The sequence below is a fragment of the Aspergillus puulaauensis genome, chromosome 7, assembly GCF_016861865.1.
Source record: "Aspergillus puulaauensis MK2 DNA, chromosome 7, nearly complete sequence".
In the NCBI taxonomy this organism is placed as follows: domain Eukaryota; kingdom Fungi; phylum Ascomycota; class Eurotiomycetes; order Eurotiales; family Aspergillaceae; genus Aspergillus; species Aspergillus puulaauensis.
In genome coordinates this window covers 726,059-743,091 of record NC_054863.1, presented here as the reverse complement: position 1 = coordinate 743,091, position 17,033 = coordinate 726,059, and the positions used below count along the sequence as shown (strand labels likewise).

The 17,033-nt window shown below is 52.3% G+C and overlaps 10 protein-coding genes across 10 annotated transcripts; 6 read left to right on the top strand and 4 right to left on the bottom strand.

Annotated features, from left to right (window-relative positions):
- Positions 1–703: 703 nt before the first annotated feature.
- On the top strand, positions 704–2,880 carry APUU_70303A (NAD(P)/FAD-dependent oxidoreductase; the record flags this gene model as incomplete). The annotated part of the gene is made up of 13 exons (XM_041695161.1): positions 704–915; positions 1,003–1,237; positions 1,284–1,421; positions 1,470–1,644; positions 1,694–1,859; positions 1,911–1,980; positions 2,030–2,067; positions 2,117–2,252; positions 2,303–2,335; positions 2,387–2,445; positions 2,491–2,527; positions 2,580–2,724; positions 2,783–2,880. The coding sequence occupies 13 exons, from the start codon at positions 704–706 to the stop codon at positions 2,878–2,880; spliced, it is 1,542 nt and encodes a 513-aa protein (XP_041560919.1).
- Positions 2,881–3,371: 491 nt separating this feature from the next.
- APUU_70302A (ankyrin repeat domain-containing protein) lies at positions 3,372–4,490 on the top strand (the record flags this gene model as incomplete). The annotated part of the gene is made up of 1 exon (XM_041695160.1): positions 3,372–4,490. One exon carries the CDS (start codon positions 3,372–3,374, stop codon positions 4,488–4,490), a length of 1,119 nt encoding a protein of 372 aa, XP_041560918.1.
- A 576-nt stretch (positions 4,491–5,066) lies between these two features.
- APUU_70301A (uncharacterized protein) lies at positions 5,067–6,613 on the top strand (the record flags this gene model as incomplete). Its single annotated transcript, XM_041695159.1, has 2 exons — positions 5,067–6,506; positions 6,557–6,613. The coding sequence occupies 2 exons, from the start codon at positions 5,067–5,069 to the stop codon at positions 6,611–6,613; spliced, it is 1,497 nt and encodes a 498-aa protein (XP_041560917.1).
- Positions 6,614–7,070: 457 nt separating this feature from the next.
- Positions 7,071–7,754, top strand: APUU_70300A (DJ-1/PfpI family protein; the record flags this gene model as incomplete). Its single annotated transcript, XM_041695158.1, has 1 exon — positions 7,071–7,754. The coding sequence occupies one exon, from the start codon at positions 7,071–7,073 to the stop codon at positions 7,752–7,754; it is 684 nt and encodes a 227-aa protein (XP_041560916.1).
- A 309-nt stretch (positions 7,755–8,063) lies between these two features.
- On the top strand, positions 8,064–9,102 carry PLR1_6 (aldo/keto reductase family protein; the record flags this gene model as incomplete). The annotated part of the gene is made up of 2 exons (XM_041695156.1): positions 8,064–8,190; positions 8,237–9,102. 2 exons carry the CDS (start codon positions 8,064–8,066, stop codon positions 9,100–9,102), a joined length of 993 nt encoding a protein of 330 aa, XP_041560915.1.
- A 46-nt stretch (positions 9,103–9,148) lies between these two features.
- Positions 9,149–10,485, bottom strand: APUU_70298S (uncharacterized protein; the record flags this gene model as incomplete). Its single annotated transcript, XM_041695155.1, has 3 exons — positions 9,149–9,734; positions 9,799–10,277; positions 10,330–10,485. The coding sequence occupies 3 exons, from the start codon at positions 10,483–10,485 to the stop codon at positions 9,149–9,151; spliced, it is 1,221 nt and encodes a 406-aa protein (XP_041560914.1).
- A 184-nt stretch (positions 10,486–10,669) lies between these two features.
- On the bottom strand, positions 10,670–11,702 carry APUU_70297S (alpha/beta fold hydrolase; the record flags this gene model as incomplete). The annotated part of the gene is made up of 3 exons (XM_041695154.1): positions 10,670–10,849; positions 10,919–11,272; positions 11,340–11,702. 3 exons carry the CDS (start codon positions 11,700–11,702, stop codon positions 10,670–10,672), a joined length of 897 nt encoding a protein of 298 aa, XP_041560913.1.
- A 1,093-nt stretch (positions 11,703–12,795) lies between these two features.
- On the bottom strand, positions 12,796–14,020 carry APUU_70296S (uncharacterized protein; the record flags this gene model as incomplete). Its single annotated transcript, XM_041695153.1, has 6 exons — positions 12,796–13,058; positions 13,108–13,172; positions 13,221–13,340; positions 13,389–13,639; positions 13,687–13,785; positions 13,832–14,020. 6 exons carry the CDS (start codon positions 14,018–14,020, stop codon positions 12,796–12,798), a joined length of 987 nt encoding a protein of 328 aa, XP_041560912.1.
- Positions 14,021–14,313: 293 nt separating this feature from the next.
- APUU_70295A (uncharacterized protein) lies at positions 14,314–15,351 on the top strand (the record flags this gene model as incomplete). Its single annotated transcript, XM_041695152.1, has 1 exon — positions 14,314–15,351. The coding sequence occupies one exon, from the start codon at positions 14,314–14,316 to the stop codon at positions 15,349–15,351; it is 1,038 nt and encodes a 345-aa protein (XP_041560911.1).
- Positions 15,352–15,449: 98 nt separating this feature from the next.
- Positions 15,450–16,903, bottom strand: APUU_70294S (uncharacterized protein; the record flags this gene model as incomplete). Its single annotated transcript, XM_041695151.1, has 4 exons — positions 15,450–16,190; positions 16,249–16,296; positions 16,346–16,624; positions 16,679–16,903. 4 exons carry the CDS (start codon positions 16,901–16,903, stop codon positions 15,450–15,452), a joined length of 1,293 nt encoding a protein of 430 aa, XP_041560910.1.
- Positions 16,904–17,033: the final 130 nt, after the last annotated feature.

The window sequence follows — 17,033 nt, the reverse complement described above, 5'->3', positions numbered from 1 at the left end:
GTCAGAATCCGGGGTCGAGCTAGATTTACATTGGTTCGAGCGAGCTGGAGCGGGGAGCTTGCTTTTCCAGTGGTTCTCGCTTTCCTCGTTATCAGACTCAGGTGGCTGGTCTTCTCGGTTGACCTTCTAGGGTTGATCCCTTGCAGTGATATCAGTGACCCACACACAGAATAAACATGGACACCTAACATACGAGGTGGTTAAAGCATACGAGGTGGTTAAAGGAGATATCTGTACAAACACCAAGCTGTACTCCAGTAGGGTCGATCCTGGGGCCCCGGACCCCGCGAAGATTGCCAGTCCGGAGTAAAGCAGGCTCGATAGAATACGTAAGATGAATTCTTTGGAGCAATTATCACCAATGATATCAGAATGAAGTTGATCGCGGGGCTTATCCAGCAGTCCCAGCGTGTAGGTGGCACAGAGACGTCGCGTCAAAATGTGCAATTAGCCCCCAAAGCCCGGAGCCCCCGAGACGATAAGCAGAGATCAGCCAGAGATTAACTATTCTCAGTTAAAATAGCTCGCAATTACCGAGAGCCCAGATGGGCACGCTATCAGTGGGTACCGGAATTGCCGCGCCTCTATCAGACTCCCGGCAATTGCGATATCTATCCCCAATCTTAAAACCAGTATACACGCTCAAAGGTAGTTCAAGCATACTGCCTTGTCTATCTTGAGAATAAAGTTAATATTGTGCAAAATGACGACTCCAGACTCTCGCGTTATCATCGTCGGTGCCGGCGTCTTCGGCCTCAGTACGGCCCTTTGGCTGGCGCGCAGTGGCTACAAGAACGTCACCATCTTCGACCGTCAGCCCTATGACAGGAACTTCTATGACCCTGCTGACGGGTGTGACTCGGCCTCTGCGGATATCAACAAGATCTTCCGAGCTACGTATGGCACAAAGGAACAGTACGTCCTTTCTCTTGCTTTAACCCATGTCCGATTAGCAAAGCCAGTTTGGATAGGCACAACGCAGTCTGATATTAACTGTTGCAGTTCACAAGACCTCGCCTTCGAGGCACGGGACATCTGGCTGCAGTGGAACAAGGAAATCCGCGAAAGTGATCCCTCTGCTCTGCCGCCCGGACTCACCCCAGAGGATGAGCTGCTTACCGTCTGCGGGTTATATAACCTTGCAGACGGGGATGAGATGATCGACTTCTACAAAACCAGCTTAAGTTCAGTAGAAGCGACAGCACCCAAGGGCTTCCGCGATTTGCAATTTGTCAAGGTAAGATGACACGCAGTAACGTACATACTGGTGTTAATGTAAATAGGGAAATGCCCATGACGAGGAACGTGCATGGAAACTAGGTGCTGAGTGGGGGAGGAAGTACCACAATTTCGACCACTTTAATAACAACGCAACGAACGGTTTCCTGGATGCTGCTTCTGGGGTTACCCTGGCGGATAAGGTTCGTCATTATCTCTACTTCTACCTCGAGTAATCTGACACACTACAGGCATGTGTGTATGCTCGGTATCTCTGTGAAAAGGCCGGGGTTAGATTCGTCCTTGGGAAGCCTCACGGTGAACTCGAGCAGTTGATCACCGAACAGTCAGGGGCTAGCAAGAAAGTCACTGGAATCCGCACGCGAGATGGCCAAAGTCACTCTGCTGATCTTGTTGTTGTTGCTTGTGAGTTCCTGTACCTTAGTGTAAAAGAACCCATGCTAATAAGGTGTAGGCGGTCCCTGGACGGCGCATGTTGTGCCTGAAGCCCATAGATCTGTTGAAGCTACGATGGGCACGCTGATGTTCATTGACATCCCTGAGGATCGGAAGGATATCAGAGAGAAATTCCACCCCAAGAACATGCCCATCTGGCGGTTTTTGCGGGGTGAAGGGGATGGGTATATTAATATCTTTTCCCTACATACCATTCATTAGCTAACAGTATATAGGGCCTACGAGGGAGGGTCTTTCCCTATCACCAAGGAAGGCCGAGTGAAGTTCGGCTTCCGTGCTCGAAAGGTATGCTATATCTATACTTCTATATCGAACTGCCGCTGACCAATTCAAGTTCACCAACTTCCAAGATCACCCAACTCAAAATAACCTGTATGCTATGACAAAATACGCATAAGTATTCGATAGCTAACCTTGATAGACGCCTCTCCACACCGCGAACAAAATACAGCCCCAAACCTATCAACACAGTGCCGCTATACGGCCTCAGCTTGATGAAGCAGGTTATCGGCGGCATGTTCCCTGAGCTGGCTGAGATTGGATTCACAGATAGCCGGGTTGGTTTCACCCATTACCATACACTCCTGCCTTACTGACAGACATGAAGCTATGTTGGTACACGGATAGTATCGACAACGAAGTAAGAACCCGGCACTGGCAACACACCAAAACCACTGCTAACCGAGTATAGTTCGTAATCGACTACGTCCCCGGATACTCTGACTCATTATTTATCTGCACCGGCGGCTCGTAAGTGCATCAATACCTCTATAAGTCCAGGTACTAACAAAACAGCGGCCACGGATTCAAATTCCTCCCTGTTCTCGGAAAGGTCAGTCCATCGATACCCACTCTAGACATACAAACTAATCATACTCCCACAGTACGTCAAAAACCAGCTCGAGCGCAAGTCCGACCGCTTCACGCCGTTCTGGAAATGGCGCCAGGTCGAGGCGGGCAAGAACTGCAATGGGCTGGAAGAGGGAGAGAATGGGCCGCGTGAGATGAGGAAATTGCAGTTGGCTAAACGTAGGGCTCACCCATTAATGCCATTTGTTGTTTATTGGAAATGCTAACCTGTTGACAGCTGAGCACGATTTCAAGTTTGACTCTGAGAGCGCGGCTGGGCTTCCTGGTCGGATTCAGAAGGGGGCGCTGGGGCAGAAGGAGAACTCGCGGTTGTGAGCTTGATATGTGATTATATCTTAGAGGCTGGGACCAGGAATAGATATAAGAGTTATATTTTATTACTCGTCACGTTCTAACAGGAATCGTAATGTGGAAACTCGAGTTGATAATGCTAAGTACCGTTCTCTTTATTTCCATCTGTTTATGGAATGTGATACTATCAAGTACACTGTTTCATTCAATCAATGGTATTAAATTGTAGGAAGAGGAGTATTTATAGTTGGTTCCAGTATAACCCTAGGCAGCTGTTAGGGCTGGCTGTAGCCTTGGTCCATATATCAGATGCATTGGGGCTACTTTGGTCAGTCCAAGCATCGATATTAATTAGGAGATAAACCATCTAACAACTGTATCTAACATCACAGAAATTTCCAGTTTGACAGGGCAACTGGCTGATCATCTGTGGAGAATATCTAAATAATCCACCGCACCTCGTATTCAACAAATCCTCTTTCTCCTTTTCTCTTCTGCATGAGTCCTTCAGCAAAATGGCATCGCTCCAAGACCTCCCCCCAGAGATAGTTCTTATGATAGGTGATTTTACAAAAGAACCCAAGACGCTTTCACTTCTTTCGCATTACTTCGCCTCCATCGCCCGGCCAAGAGTCCGCCGCGAAGCCCTCGTAAACGCCGCTTCCAAGAACGACACGAAACGGTTTAAATCCATCTTATCCCAATGTGCCAAATTAGACAATCTCGATGGACCGCTATTGCGAGCTCTAGTCTGCATCGGTAACCCAGTTTATGTGGCCTGCGCGTTGGAAATATCCCCTCCTGTCTATCGAAATTCGGCGCTTCTAGGAGCTCTTCTGCGTGAAGCTGTATGTAATGGGCATACAGAGGTTGTGAAACTTCTCATTGACGCTGGATGCGACGTCGCTGCAGTACCAAAATCGAATGGACATGCAGCCCTTTCCCTCGCTGTCGACCGGGGACATGAAGCTATCGTCAGGACGCTTCTTGATGCACATGGCAGCAATCCCATACAGGACGAGTGGAGTGCTCCAGCCTGGCCTCTTGTTCTCAACGCAGCTCTCGCTGGGAGACTCTCCATTCTGCAACTGCTTCTAGATCGTGATGTATATCCGTCAGTATTGAGAGACGGCGTCGCTTCCAAGACCACCGGCGACATTATTCCCGAGATTATTCGTCTTTTTCTTGCAGCTGGACTCGATTTAAATGCCAGATCCGAAGTCGGCGTCACGCCGGTACATTATGCCCTAAAGTCATCTAATATACCTGCATTCCACGCACTCCTCAATGCCGGTGCAGACCTCCACGTTCTTGACGACGAACAGGCAACCTTACTGCACTACGCTGCGCTGTATACAGGATCCAGCTTCATCTGCCGCATCCTCCTAGACGCAGGATTGGACGTCAACGCCAAAGATTCCAGCGAGCGGCCGCCTATTCGCTGGGCACTTCTCGGCGATTCAGATCGCAGCGTCGTGGTAGATTTCTTACTAGACGCCGGCACTGAGCTCAGTCATCGTAGCCGAGCAGGAGACACGCTACTTCACGAGGCCTGCTGGTTGGGGAATCCTGCTTACGCTGATATATTCCTAAGCGCCGGGATCGATGTCGATGTGAGGAATAATCACGGCTGAACGCCCGTTCTCTGCGCTGTTCTGAACCGAGATGTAGAGTTGTTGTCGATGTTAGTAGGTGCTGGGGCTGATATGGATGTCCGTGATGAGCAGGGGAGAACGGTTGTTGATATTGCGACGCAGCAAGGGGATGAATCCTGTCTGGCTATCCTCCTTTAAGGAATAAGTCTTTCCAATAAGGTGCTTCATCATGGTTGTATCGAGCCAAGGGGGGAGTTTGTGTCACGTCGGTCGCCTGCTGCAGCCATCAATGTTTGCTGTATTGTGAACGCTGGGTCTGTCTGGGTCTGTCTGACACCGGTGAGGAGATCGTCACAAACAAGTGGTACAAACATATTCGGAGGAAATGCAGACACATTCTCCCCACTTCTTCTCGTGGAAGAGACTGCAGGCCAGTAGTCCTCTGCGGACCATACTAGAACAAACCACTGAGAACTTGTCTTTCACCACGACAGATATTTATGCTTTATATCGTTTCCTTCGTCCCACACCGCTGTTTCACAAGCGATGTGTGGCTTGAATGACTGGTAAGTAATACAAATCACACCTGCCATCACCTGCATGTGCATGATCATCATGCAAGGAGACACACAAGAATCTCGTGGCGCCTCGAATGGCCTGAGAGCTCAAAGCGCGCCTCGCCTTTTAAAAGCAGCATGTACGCATTCCGCGCATCCTGCTCAACTCGTTTTCATCCCAATCGTCATGCTCGACACTGACAAAAGCCTGGATAGGTCTCCACCAGATGATGCCCAGTCACCGCGTGGATCCAGCACGGATCTTGATCGGCAGTTAGAGCTAGATGGGGTTCGGAAATTCAATCGGCTTGGTTGGAAACGGCTTACGGTCGTGCTCTTCGTGGAGGCGATTGCGCTTGGGAGTCTGAGTCTTCCTGCGGCATTTGCGACACTCGGTATGGTGGCAGGAATCATCTGCGCTGTGGGAATAGGGTTCATTGCGACATATGCCAGCTACGAGGTTGGAGCTGTCAAGCTCAAGTACCCCGAAGTCGAGAACTACGGCGACATCGGGCGGCTGCTTCTCGGAGAATGGGGCTTCTGGCTGGTGACTGTGTCCTTCATGTGCGGCATGTTGCTGAATGTCGGGTCGCACTGTCTTACCGGCACGATTGCCCTGGCTGATATTACGCGCAGCGACATCTGCGGCGTGGTATTCGGCGCTGTCTCCGCTGTGGTTCTATTCGTGCTGGCGCTTCCACCAGCGTTCGCCGATATCGCCATCCTAGGCTACATCGATATCGTCTCAATCCTTGTCGCCATCGGAATCACATTGATAGCCACGGGCATCCAGCAATCCAAGCAGCCAGGGGGAATCCAAAGCTCCGACTGGTCTGCCTGGCCCGCGGAGGAAATCGACTTCTCCTCAGCCATGGTCGCCATCAACAACATCGTCTTCGCGTACTCCTTCGCAATTGCCCTCCCGTCGTTCATGAGCGAGATGCACACCCCAAAGCACTACGTCAAGTCTGTCTGTACCCTGGGCGTCTTCCAAACCTTCCTCTACACGGTCATCGGGTCCGTCATCTACGCCTTCGTCGGGAAAAGCGTACAAGCGCCGGCCCTGCTCTCAGCCGGCCCTGTCGTGTCTCGTATTGCCTTTGGCATCGCGCTACCGGTGATTTTCATCTCCGGCTCCATCAACATCAGCATCGGGGTCCGCTATATCCACGGTAACATGTACCGCAACTCGCTGGTGCGCTACGTCAATTCCAAACGCGGCTGGATTACCTGGATTATGCTTGTCGCCGTCTGCACGACCATCTCGTGGATAGTTTCAGAGGCGATCCCTGTCTTCACCACTATCCTGTCTATCAGCGGCGCGTTGCTGAATTCGGGGCTGTGCTACTATGTCCCGTCCCTTGTGTGGTTCTTTCTCGTGAGAGAGGGGAGCTGGTATAGTCGTCGGAATTGGCGACGGGCTTTGATGAATTTGTTTGTCTTTCTGTTTGGGATTGGCGTTTTGGGGTGCGGCATGTATGCGAATATTGTTGTTCTGGTAAGATTGCATACATATTGATTGGTTTAGTAGGCTAACATGTCCTGCAGATTCGAGAGACCAGGGACGGTGTATCCGGTCGTCCTTTTGCGTGCTCGAAGTCATAGATAAGGTGTTTGTTACAAACTGTTGTACCGTGCTCATTACGTGCATAAAGTGGACTGGATGCATGGGTCTCTCCTTGATATATTTATGTCTGGCTAGTGGTTATAGTATAACACGCTATATTTCATTCCACTTTCGTGCTTCAGTTGCAGAAACTCTCGGGCCGCCCCGCTGAGATTTCAGTATCGACAATTGGTAATTTGTTTTCTTGTTCGCCGTGATTGTTCCTGGGGGGCAATAATAGCTTTATGCCCTGGGGCGGCACTCCACAATGGAAGCTCATCGCCTCCAGCCCAACACGAGGTCCAGTACTCAAAGACAATGATTCCAACGCCAAAAGAACAAGTGCTCCGATGACCAATCTATCGTGGTGCCAAGAGCGTATACGCCATCTGAGTGACTCACTCATCAGTCAAACCCTCCATCTGACAAGGAACTGTATCAACAACCATCAAGAAAATGCACTACGCCATCGCGCTCTTCCCCGGCTTCGAAGCCCTCGACGCCTTCGGCCCGCTCGAAATCCTCAACACCCTCTCAAAGCAAACCGCAATCGAACTCTCCGTCCTCGCCGCAACCCGCGAGCCAGTCTCAACCCGCTCCCCGGATCCAGACGCCGCGGCGAAGGGGTCCGTTTGTTCCCAGGAAATTGTCCCAACGGGGACGTTTGATGATTTCCTGGCATTATCACCAGATGCCCGCTCATCGCGAGAGGGGAAAAGAAAGAGGGAAATCGACGTCCTCATCGTCCCCGGCGGCGCAGGGACCCGATTCCCAGAGGTGATCCAGCCCGTGATTGAATTCGTTCGCGGGGTGTATCCGTCCCTCCGATACGCGGTGTCTGTGTGTACGGGATCCGGGGTGTTTGCGCGAGCGGGGATCTTAGATGGGAAGAGGGCCACCACGAATAAACTCCGGTGGGGGGATATTATTGCGCTGCGGACGGAGGTGGACTGGGTGAGGAATGCGCGGTGGGTGGTTGATGGGAATGTATGGACTTCGTCGGGGGTGAGTGCGGGTATTGATGTGACGTTGGCGCTGACGAGGGAGGTTTATGGCAGTGAAGTGGCGGTTGAGGTTGCGAGGTTTATTGAGTATGTCTGGGATGGGGGGGATGATGGGACTAGGGATCCTTTTGCTTGAAACTGTATTAGGTTTATGCGAGAAGAGATCAGCGAAATATACTTTGCCTGAACGTGTATGCTCTGGATCATCGGAATGAGTACAATGATAAGTCTAAAGCAGCTGACAGGGAAGACGGGGATAGGAGACGAAACCTCAAGAATCCGGGGTGAGACTGAGAGTTAGCGACGCTGACAGACTCAGAGAGCAGGAAGATGACTGGGGATGGCGGGGATAGCGGAGTTTGCTTAGGGCTGGCACTATAAAGGCGGTTGTCAACGCCAATCCAGCTTCCAACTTCAACTTCAAGGATTCCAACTTCTACCATCCATGCCCGACCTCGTCAATAAACAAGTCGGCCCAATCGGCCTGGGCCTGATGGGCCTCACATGGCGCGCAACTCCTCCGCCCCAGGAACAAGCATTCGCGACTCTGCGCGCCGCCATCGCCAACGGCTGTACGTTTAAACAACCCTATCATCTCGGCTTGACTAACTCAGCCAGGCTACTGCTGGAACGGCGCCGAGTTTTACGGTACCGCAGAGTACAACAGCCTCGTACTCCTCGAGCGCTACTTCGAAAAGTACCCTGCAGACGCCGAAAAAGTCGTCCTCGGCATCAAGGGAGGCATCAACCCCGAAACACACCAGCTGGACGCCTCGCCCGAGAACACGCGGCGCACGCTAGACACCTGCATCGCGCAGCTCAAGGGGCGCAAGAAGATCGACATCTTCGAGTTCGGGCGCCGCGATCCGAACGTCCCGCTGGATGTCACTTTTGGCGTCATCGACAGGGAGTATATCCAGACTGGCAAGATCGGGGGGATTGCTCTGTCTGAGGTACGTGCTGAGACTATCCATGAGGCGGTCAAGTATACGAAGATTGTAGCTGTTGAGGCGGAGCTTTCCTTGTTTACGCGTGATATACTGGATAATGGCGTTGCGGGTGCTTGTGCGCAGTATGGGATTCCGATTGTCGCATACTCGCCTATGGGCCGGGGGATGTTGACGGGGAAGCTGAAGCGGTATTCAGATCTGGCGGAGGACTCGCTGCTGCTGCAGTTTGGGTTTCCGCGTTTCCAGCGGGGGAACTTTGAGGAGAATATACGGCTTGTGGATATGCTTAAGGAGATTGCGGCCAGAAAGGGATGCACGCCTGCGCAGCTTGCGATTAATTGGACTATTGCGTTGGCGCGGCGGCTGGGAACGACGATTATCCCCATTCCTGGGGCGTCGACGGCTGAACGTGTTCTGGAGAATAGTAGGCTTGTGGAGGTGTCGGATGAGGAGCTGGGCCAGATTGATGCTATACTGAAGGACTTCACTCCTGCTGGTGGGCGCTATCCTCCTATTATCCAAGTCGACACTTAGCTGGCAGTCTAAATCGTTTATATTTTGATACGAAATAGGTACTATATCAAGACTCGCGCTGGGTAAACTCGGTCTGAACCCTAATCCCCTGCAGAGGCACATCATTTCTCCCCCTACTCAGCCACCGATCATTATCCTCCTCCCTCTCCTCCCTCTCCCTCCCACGCACAACAGTCATGGTCTTCATACTATCATACTCCGGCCGAAACCGCCCGCCCTCACCCCCGGTCTGCTCATCCAGCGAATCACTCTCATCATCCGGCAAATGATAAAACGAGCGCCGATTCGCACGCACCAGGTCAATATTACTCGGCGCCGACGCAGACCCACCACCACCACCACCACTCACGCCCACCCCATTCCGGCTATGGCCCGCCGTATTCGAGTTGAGTTTCGACGTCGACGCTGTCCGGGATTGACCGGTTCGTAGCAGCGAGGGCATCACGGATCTCAGGCCCAGGATGCGGAAGAAGAAGGCGAATGCGGGCCGGAGGGTGGGGAGACATGCAGAGACGATTCCGGCGGACATTTCGATGGCCGTCCACCCGACTGTTGGAGCGAGGGTGTAGGAGGAGTCGAGCGCTGTGTAGGAGAAGAGGACGCTGAAGCGGTAGGCGGAGGCAAAGACAACACTATACTGTCAGCATACTTATCATACACACTTAACACGGGGGTAAGTATTTGGGTGGGGCATACAAGAACCCAAGACTAAAGGCAAAAGTCAAGGCTACTTTCTCGGCAGCGCGCAGCTGCAGTTTCCAGATCTGAGGCAGCGGGAGAATGAGGATTGCGAGGTCGGTGGCGATGGTTGAGATTGCGTTTGCGATCCACGTCCCGACCTGGTTGATGCAGTGGCCTGGGAGCTGCGGGTACCATAGTTTCTCGACGGGCACGCAGATGAAGACGAAGAGGAACGTCACGCAGATCACCCAGGCAATGACGAAGATGGCGATGGCGTAGGCCCAGCGCTTGAAGTAGGGCAGGTGGAAGATGCGGTAGTAGAAGAAGAGGATGCTGAGCTTGGTCCAGACCAGGTTGAATGCGTACAGGATCTCCGCGACGACCAGGAACTTGGCGATGAGGACGACGTTGTTCGGATGGAGGGTATCAGCATGCAGGCCCATGCCGTTGTGGTGCATGGCGAAGATGAAGCCCACGACGACGAAGTTCCAGATCTGCTGGGTTAATACGGAGTATACTCGACACATAGGGACCTTCTTGGCTTACCATTGACCAGATAATCATCCAGTCGTCCCACCACAGCTTCTGCTTGCGCTCGAACCGGGCCAGCAGGCGAAGACAGACAGCTACAAAGGCCAGGACGGTCACGGCACTGACCGTGGCCACCGTCCATGGCTGCAGACTGTCCCCGTTTTCCGCCATGAAGAAACAAGCAGAGACATGAAACGAGCAAGAGACATACTATCTTATTTAAACTAGAAGACAACAGTTACACGTAATGAGAACTACTCTACAGCGGCCCGAGATGCCAAAATTAATCGACCCTCTCTCTCCACCGGCGGCAGTTGGGCCCACTCAGGCAAACTCTACATCGTGGTTTAACTCTTTACAGGCTGGCGTGCTTGTGCACCATGTCCAACATGGCCCGATTGACGGGCTCTGGGTGGGTAGCGTTGAGGTAGTGGCAGCCCCCCTCGACCATCTGCAGTTTGGCCTCCCTGGACCGCGTGAAACGGCTGATCTGCTCGGTAGCAACGGTCGTTCCAAACGGCGTGTCGTCGGTGCCCTGGCCTGTCAGTCTCTGACACTGTTTTGACTTTGCAGTACAGTTTGTACTTGCAGTTAGGGTTCTCACCTGCAGCCAGTAGACCGGACACTGGACGTCCCGCAGTCTCAACAACAGCCCGTCTCGCTCAATCAAGCAGTTCAGCGCCATCCGGACCTTCCTGCGCCCTTCATCTCCGCGGTACACCTCCTGCAGCGTCTGCTTCCAGAACGCGCCGCTCTCCGCGGTCGCAAACGCCCCAAACCCGACGGAGCCCACCATCCCGCACCACGTCTCGTCCACTACGAAGTCTGGCGTCGCGCTCTCGCTCGTCCACTTTTCGTAGAAAGGCGTCAGGAGACCGGCTGGGTCCCAGCATCCCTTGGACCGAGAGTCTGCCGACTCGTAGTCCATTGACGTTCCCAGGGGGAGGATTCCTTGGATCTGTAACATCAACATCAACATCTCACTTCTACGTCCAAATAGAAAGAGCAATAGATTAGATAATTACCCTCTCCGGAGCCAAGAGCGCCATGCGGGCCACAATCCAGCCCCCCTGGCTCGTCCCCAGCGCAAAGGCCTTCCTAATCCCAAACGCATCCAGCACCTGAATGGCCATGATTGCCGAGTCCCAGTAGGTGAAGTGCTCGGACGGACAGCTCGTCGCACCATGGCCCAGGGGCTCAACCGCGAGCAGATTCATGGCATTTGCCAACTCCTCGTTCTCGAACTGCGCCTTGTACAAGGACGATGTCATGCACATCGAGTTCACCAGCACACAGGTTGGCTTGGAGCCGTCGTATTCGCGTGCAAAGGCGTAGCCGGCCTTTGTGCCGCCGAGATGGGGGACTTGGATTGTTTGCGTGGCGGCCATTTTTTCTTTTGTTGATGGTGATAGGATAGTGATTGTAGAATGTAGAATAGGATGATCCGATAGTCAACTCAACTCACAAATCACAATAGCCGACGGGAATAATAAGGATAAATAAGGTAAGGATTATTAGACTCGGACTCAGGTGCATCTGGCACTGCAATTTCGAGCCATCCCGGGTCCACGTCCACGGGAGAAGCCACCGATTCTTCATGGCCCAAATGAGCAAGAGGGGCTGTGTCTCGGGCCCTGTCTGTCGCTCCCCAGCCCAATGAATATGATCCACAGGTCCACCATCGCCAGATCCACCTGGGATGTGCATTACCGGATATGGGCAGTGGATGAGCCCGGAAGAGACTGCCACCAGTACGAGGGCGACAGTCGAGACGGTGAGCTTGAACGGAGAACTCGGAGAACTCGGAGAAACAAGTTGAGAGGGAAAGTTACTGTAGGTAATACTAACTGATTGGGACATGTCCGAGACGGCGAGAATACTGGCACAGTGGGTCATTCGTTCCTTGGTTGTCGAGCCTGTCAAATCAACCTTATTGCCTTGTCCCAAACTCCTACTGTCGCACTAACAGAACGGTGTAATATGTATATTGTTGACACCTGCAGGGATTATATCTTAGTTCAACCTCCGGTCGACCGACTGTCCCAAGTGTCGATGCATCGGGAGCCTACTTCCTTAGTACCTACAGTAGCTCCGATCCCTACTCTAGTCGGTCCCGGCTGCAGTGCAGAAAGTGTGCTAACTGCTAATGTTTAGTGTGACTGAAGAGTGAAGACATCCGTGGAAATCCCAGAAAAAGACCGAGATAATTGCGGTGGTGGAGTTCGGTCCCAGACCCGCTTGCTTCCGGTCTCTCCTCTCTCTTCTAGTTCTGTGCCTGGCTATGGATATTAATAACGGTCTTTTGATAATGGGGTAAGGAACGGAGGTGGATTTGTAATTATTACCCCTGGCTTGTACTCTGAGTATACTCTCCATTCCATCGCTGACCAGTGACCGGCTTAAGGCTTGGATGCTTATTTATAATTGATAAGTGCTCCATACTATCAGTATTCAGTAATACTTCCATAACTAGCACAATGGCTATACCATGTACTGTGACCGTCCAGTCCCAGTAAGAGGAATATCACCCTCATCCGTTCCATCCGTCCCCTTCGACGCCAAAGACCGCCCCGGACTCGATTTCCAGCGTGCAAAATACCTGCCAGAGCCGTAGTTACTATCGCCGACGTACTTCGACTCTGCATTCCTGCTCTTGAACAGCGGGCGCAGCGTGGGCATGCAGGCGGCGACTATACCGACTGATATCTCGGTGTATGACCAGATTCCCGAGTAGACTGCGTTGTCTGCAAGTTCGTTAATATATACCTTGACTAAAGAAGAATGGCTGCGTACAACTGAGATCGGTGTTTTTCATTGTCGACAGGGCGACTGATCGGATGACGCCGAATATACACACGCTAGAACACCGTCAGATATGAGATCAAGAGTGGAAATCGGAGACGTACATTCCCCCCAGCAGGAAGATACTGAGCACCTGGATCTTGCGGCGTGTTCGCATTTTCAGCCCTAAGACTGGCTGGATGGGTAAGGCTAGGATGGCGAAGTCGGTGACTACATTTACGATTCTGCAGTATGTCAGTCTCGATATTCCTTGAGGGTAGGATTTAACGTACGCCAGAGCGAGAAACGGAGGCGTGACATTGATGCACTGCCCTGGCTTTCCAGTCCAGAGGCTAGACAGAGGGATGCACTGGAATGCCGCCACGAATATCACGGCGAGGTTGTATGAGATTACCAGCGCGCCCACGAAATAGGAAACGACGGTAAGCCACTTGACTGGGAAGATGCGGTGGTAGAATAAAAGGACTGATATTTTCGTCAACATGATCGTGATGGAGTAGCAGATAATGGCGCCGACGAAGACCTATACCGTTAGACTAACGCACTGAGGACTCGATCATATAAAGATACCTGAGCAAACAGTCTCTGGTCCTTGACAAAGATTATATGCAGGCCCTCGCCGTTGGCAACACTCAGCGCCATCAGACAGGCATATGTGAGCTGGCCCATCTACTGTTGTTAGTATAGCAAAAGTATTAAGATACCGGACGCTTACCAGCGCCACGCAAATAGTATAGTCATCCCAGCCAAGCTTGACTCTCGACCGACGTCTCGAAATCATGCGAGCGACAACGGCGCTGACAGCAAAGGCAATGCCGCACGTACAGGCGGCGATCTGATTTGGCCGCAGGTCATCGCTGGCGTTTGCTTCGTAGTAGGCAATCTCCTCTGGGGTGAGAGACATGGCGAGGCTTGACTGCGAGAATGCATAATTGGCGGGACATTGCGGGTTAAGAGGGGGACTAATTCGCATGTGAAGTCAGGAGACAGACTGCAGGTAATAAATGCAGGTAATAAAAGAATTCTGAGTCGTTGCAGCAGGCATTCTTACTGCAGTCAGCTTATGCTGCACGAGGGACGGGGGTGTCCAGATAGCAGTGCGACCAACACAACTCTGTTTCTTTGTTTCCTTCCTTTTAACTTCACCTCTCCGTCTCAACTCCCTCTTCTCTTTTCATCTCCCTCATTCTATCCATCATGGCATCTCCTACCGGCGTCCTCCTCGTGGGAAGCATCCCTCTCTCCTCGTCCGACGAGGTCTTCCACAAGATCCCTGCTGCTCTGCCCGATCGCCTGGTCTCCATCCCCGACGGCGAAACAGGCACCCGCGCCAACTGGATCGGCTGGCAGGTTCCTTTCTTCCCCAGGGACGCTCTCCGAACAACTATCGGCGGGCCTGAGCTGCCACCAGACTATTCCGCGGCTTTCACCCAGAGCTCACTCGAGCCAACTCAGTACGACACCCAGGCCCTGGTCTCGTATAAACAATTCGTCAAACTGCGCGATGACGGCATTATCCCCAAGGGAGTGCGGTTCCAGGTCTCGCTTCCAACGCCGTATGCTTGCATCCAGGGCCACATAAAGACTGAGTTCCACGCCCAGCTGGAACCGTTCTACGAGCAGCGCATTCTCGAGTCGTTGGCTGCTATTATCAAAGAGATCCCGGCTCATGATCTCGCGCTCCAGTGGGATATGTGCTTTGAGACTACTGCACTTGAATACGATCGCGGTCGGTTGACGGATGAGTTCTTCAAGGCGCATTTCAGGCCGGTTAAGGAGGGCCTCCTGGATCGTATTGAGCGGATCTGTGCCGGTATTCCGAGCGAGATTCCGGTTGGTTTCCATCTTTGTTATGGTGACCTTGGCCATAGGCATTTCATTGAACCGGAGGATCTGGGCCTGCTGGTGGATTTTGCAAATGGCATTCTCGGGCGTCTTGGTGAGAAGCGCACTGTGGGCTGGCTTCATGTTCCGGTGCCTAAGGACCGGGACGATGTGGCCTATTTTAAGCCATTGAGGGATCTTGAAGCGAGTAAGGATACCAGGCTTTATTTGGGGCTTGTTCATCCCAACGACAAGGCTGGGACTCTGCGGAAAATCAAGGCTGCGCAGGAGGTTGTTCAGAGGGAGTTTGGGGTGTCAACTGAGTGTGGCTTAGGACGCACTCCTCCAGAGGAGCTGGACAGTATCTTGCAGATTGCACAGGAGGTGACTGTCCCGGTGAAGGATCATTAGTCTGACAGCGTTTTATTTCTTCAGCTATACAATTGACTGTACAAGCAATACATCAATCTCATCACTTCGATAACATCAATTAAATAGAAGTACGATAACTACCCCTCCCAAGTAGCCTCAATAATCGCCAACGCCGCCCCCTCTGGCGTCCAACATCTCACGCCCCCAAACTTCCCATCCGCCTGCGCAAACAACCCCCTCCACTCCCCCTCATCTCTCAGCCTCGACTTCGTAAATGCAAGCATCATCATATCCATATACCGGATATACCTCTCCATCGCAATCGGCAACGACCCGCTCTCCGGACAAAGACTCTCGTTCACAACAACCCTCGCGCCCTTCTTCAGGACCGGTACCAGCTGCCGAAGGATCCGGACCACGTACTCATCGGACCAGTCATGGAGAACCCACCGGAAGAGATACACGTCTGCGGATATAGGCTGGGGCGTGAAGAAGTCGTGGGCTAGAAATTGCACCCTGCTTTTCCTTCCAACCTCCCCAGATTTTTTTCCGGGTTGGGAGCCAGTGCCAGCTTCGGCTTCAGCTTCAACTTCAATCTCCTCAACAACACTACCCAAATCCTGAACAATGACTGTCACTTCCGGATTCGCATCTGCAATCATCCGTCCAACATGTCCATCTGCACCGCCGAGGTCGACCACAACAGAGCCCGCGGACAGTGCATCCCACGGATACCCCATTATCAGGAAGTTGGGCGAGTAGGCCGGGATAGGCCCCGTGTAGAACTTCATTGCCTCGGTGAACTGCTTGCTTTTGGCGGGGTGCGAGCGCAGATACGAGAAGAGGTCTTGGGTTGTGTTGTGGGCGAGGGAGAAGCCCTGTTGTTGTTAGAATTGAGTGAGGGCAAGATTAAGGTATAGGTATAGGTATAGGTACCGTCTCGTTTGGCTCATGCCCATCGAATTGGTCTATCGCATCTACAGTCTATAAGACCATCAATATATCAACCCACCAGACAAGGATAGAAACAAACCCTAGCAAACGCGCCATAGAACTCATCAAACTGGCCGATTCCCGCCTGGACAATCGCGTCCTGGGCCAGGATCCTCGAGCCAGCGGAGTGCGCGACAAAGCCCTTCTTCTCCTCGGCGAAGAGCCGGTGGAAGACAATCGCGAACCGGATAACCTGTTTCAGTTCGAAGACGTGGATTCTGCATTTCGAGGAGAGGTCCTCGTATGAGATTGAGCCGGTTAGAGGGACGTGGGTGTAGATCCTGTAGCGGGATATTGTCTGGAGAGCACTGCCGTTGTACTTTGTTTAACAAGTTAGTTGTTGGTTGGTTGGATGGTTTGTGATGGGACTGACAAGAGGTAGCATGCATGTCAATGGTCCTTGCAACCGGTCAAGCAGTTCCATACAAGCGTTTATAGCTTTGGTCTTTGCGGTGGTGATTTCGGGGGCGTTGGCTTGAGGGCTAGAGGTGTCGAGGGATGGTGCTGGTAGACCATTCTCTGTGAGAAGTCGGCAGAGGGTTTCTGTCGACTGGGTTATGGTCTTTGCCAGGCTAACGACTTCTGCTTCTTGCTCCATGGTTAAGGGTCTATACTGATTTCTAATGAATCGGAATGGTGAGTGGGTGTGAAAGTTGTACGTTCGTTGAACTGGACACCAACAACCGTAGCCAAACTATCTTTTTCTCTTGTCTGTATAAAGTTAGACA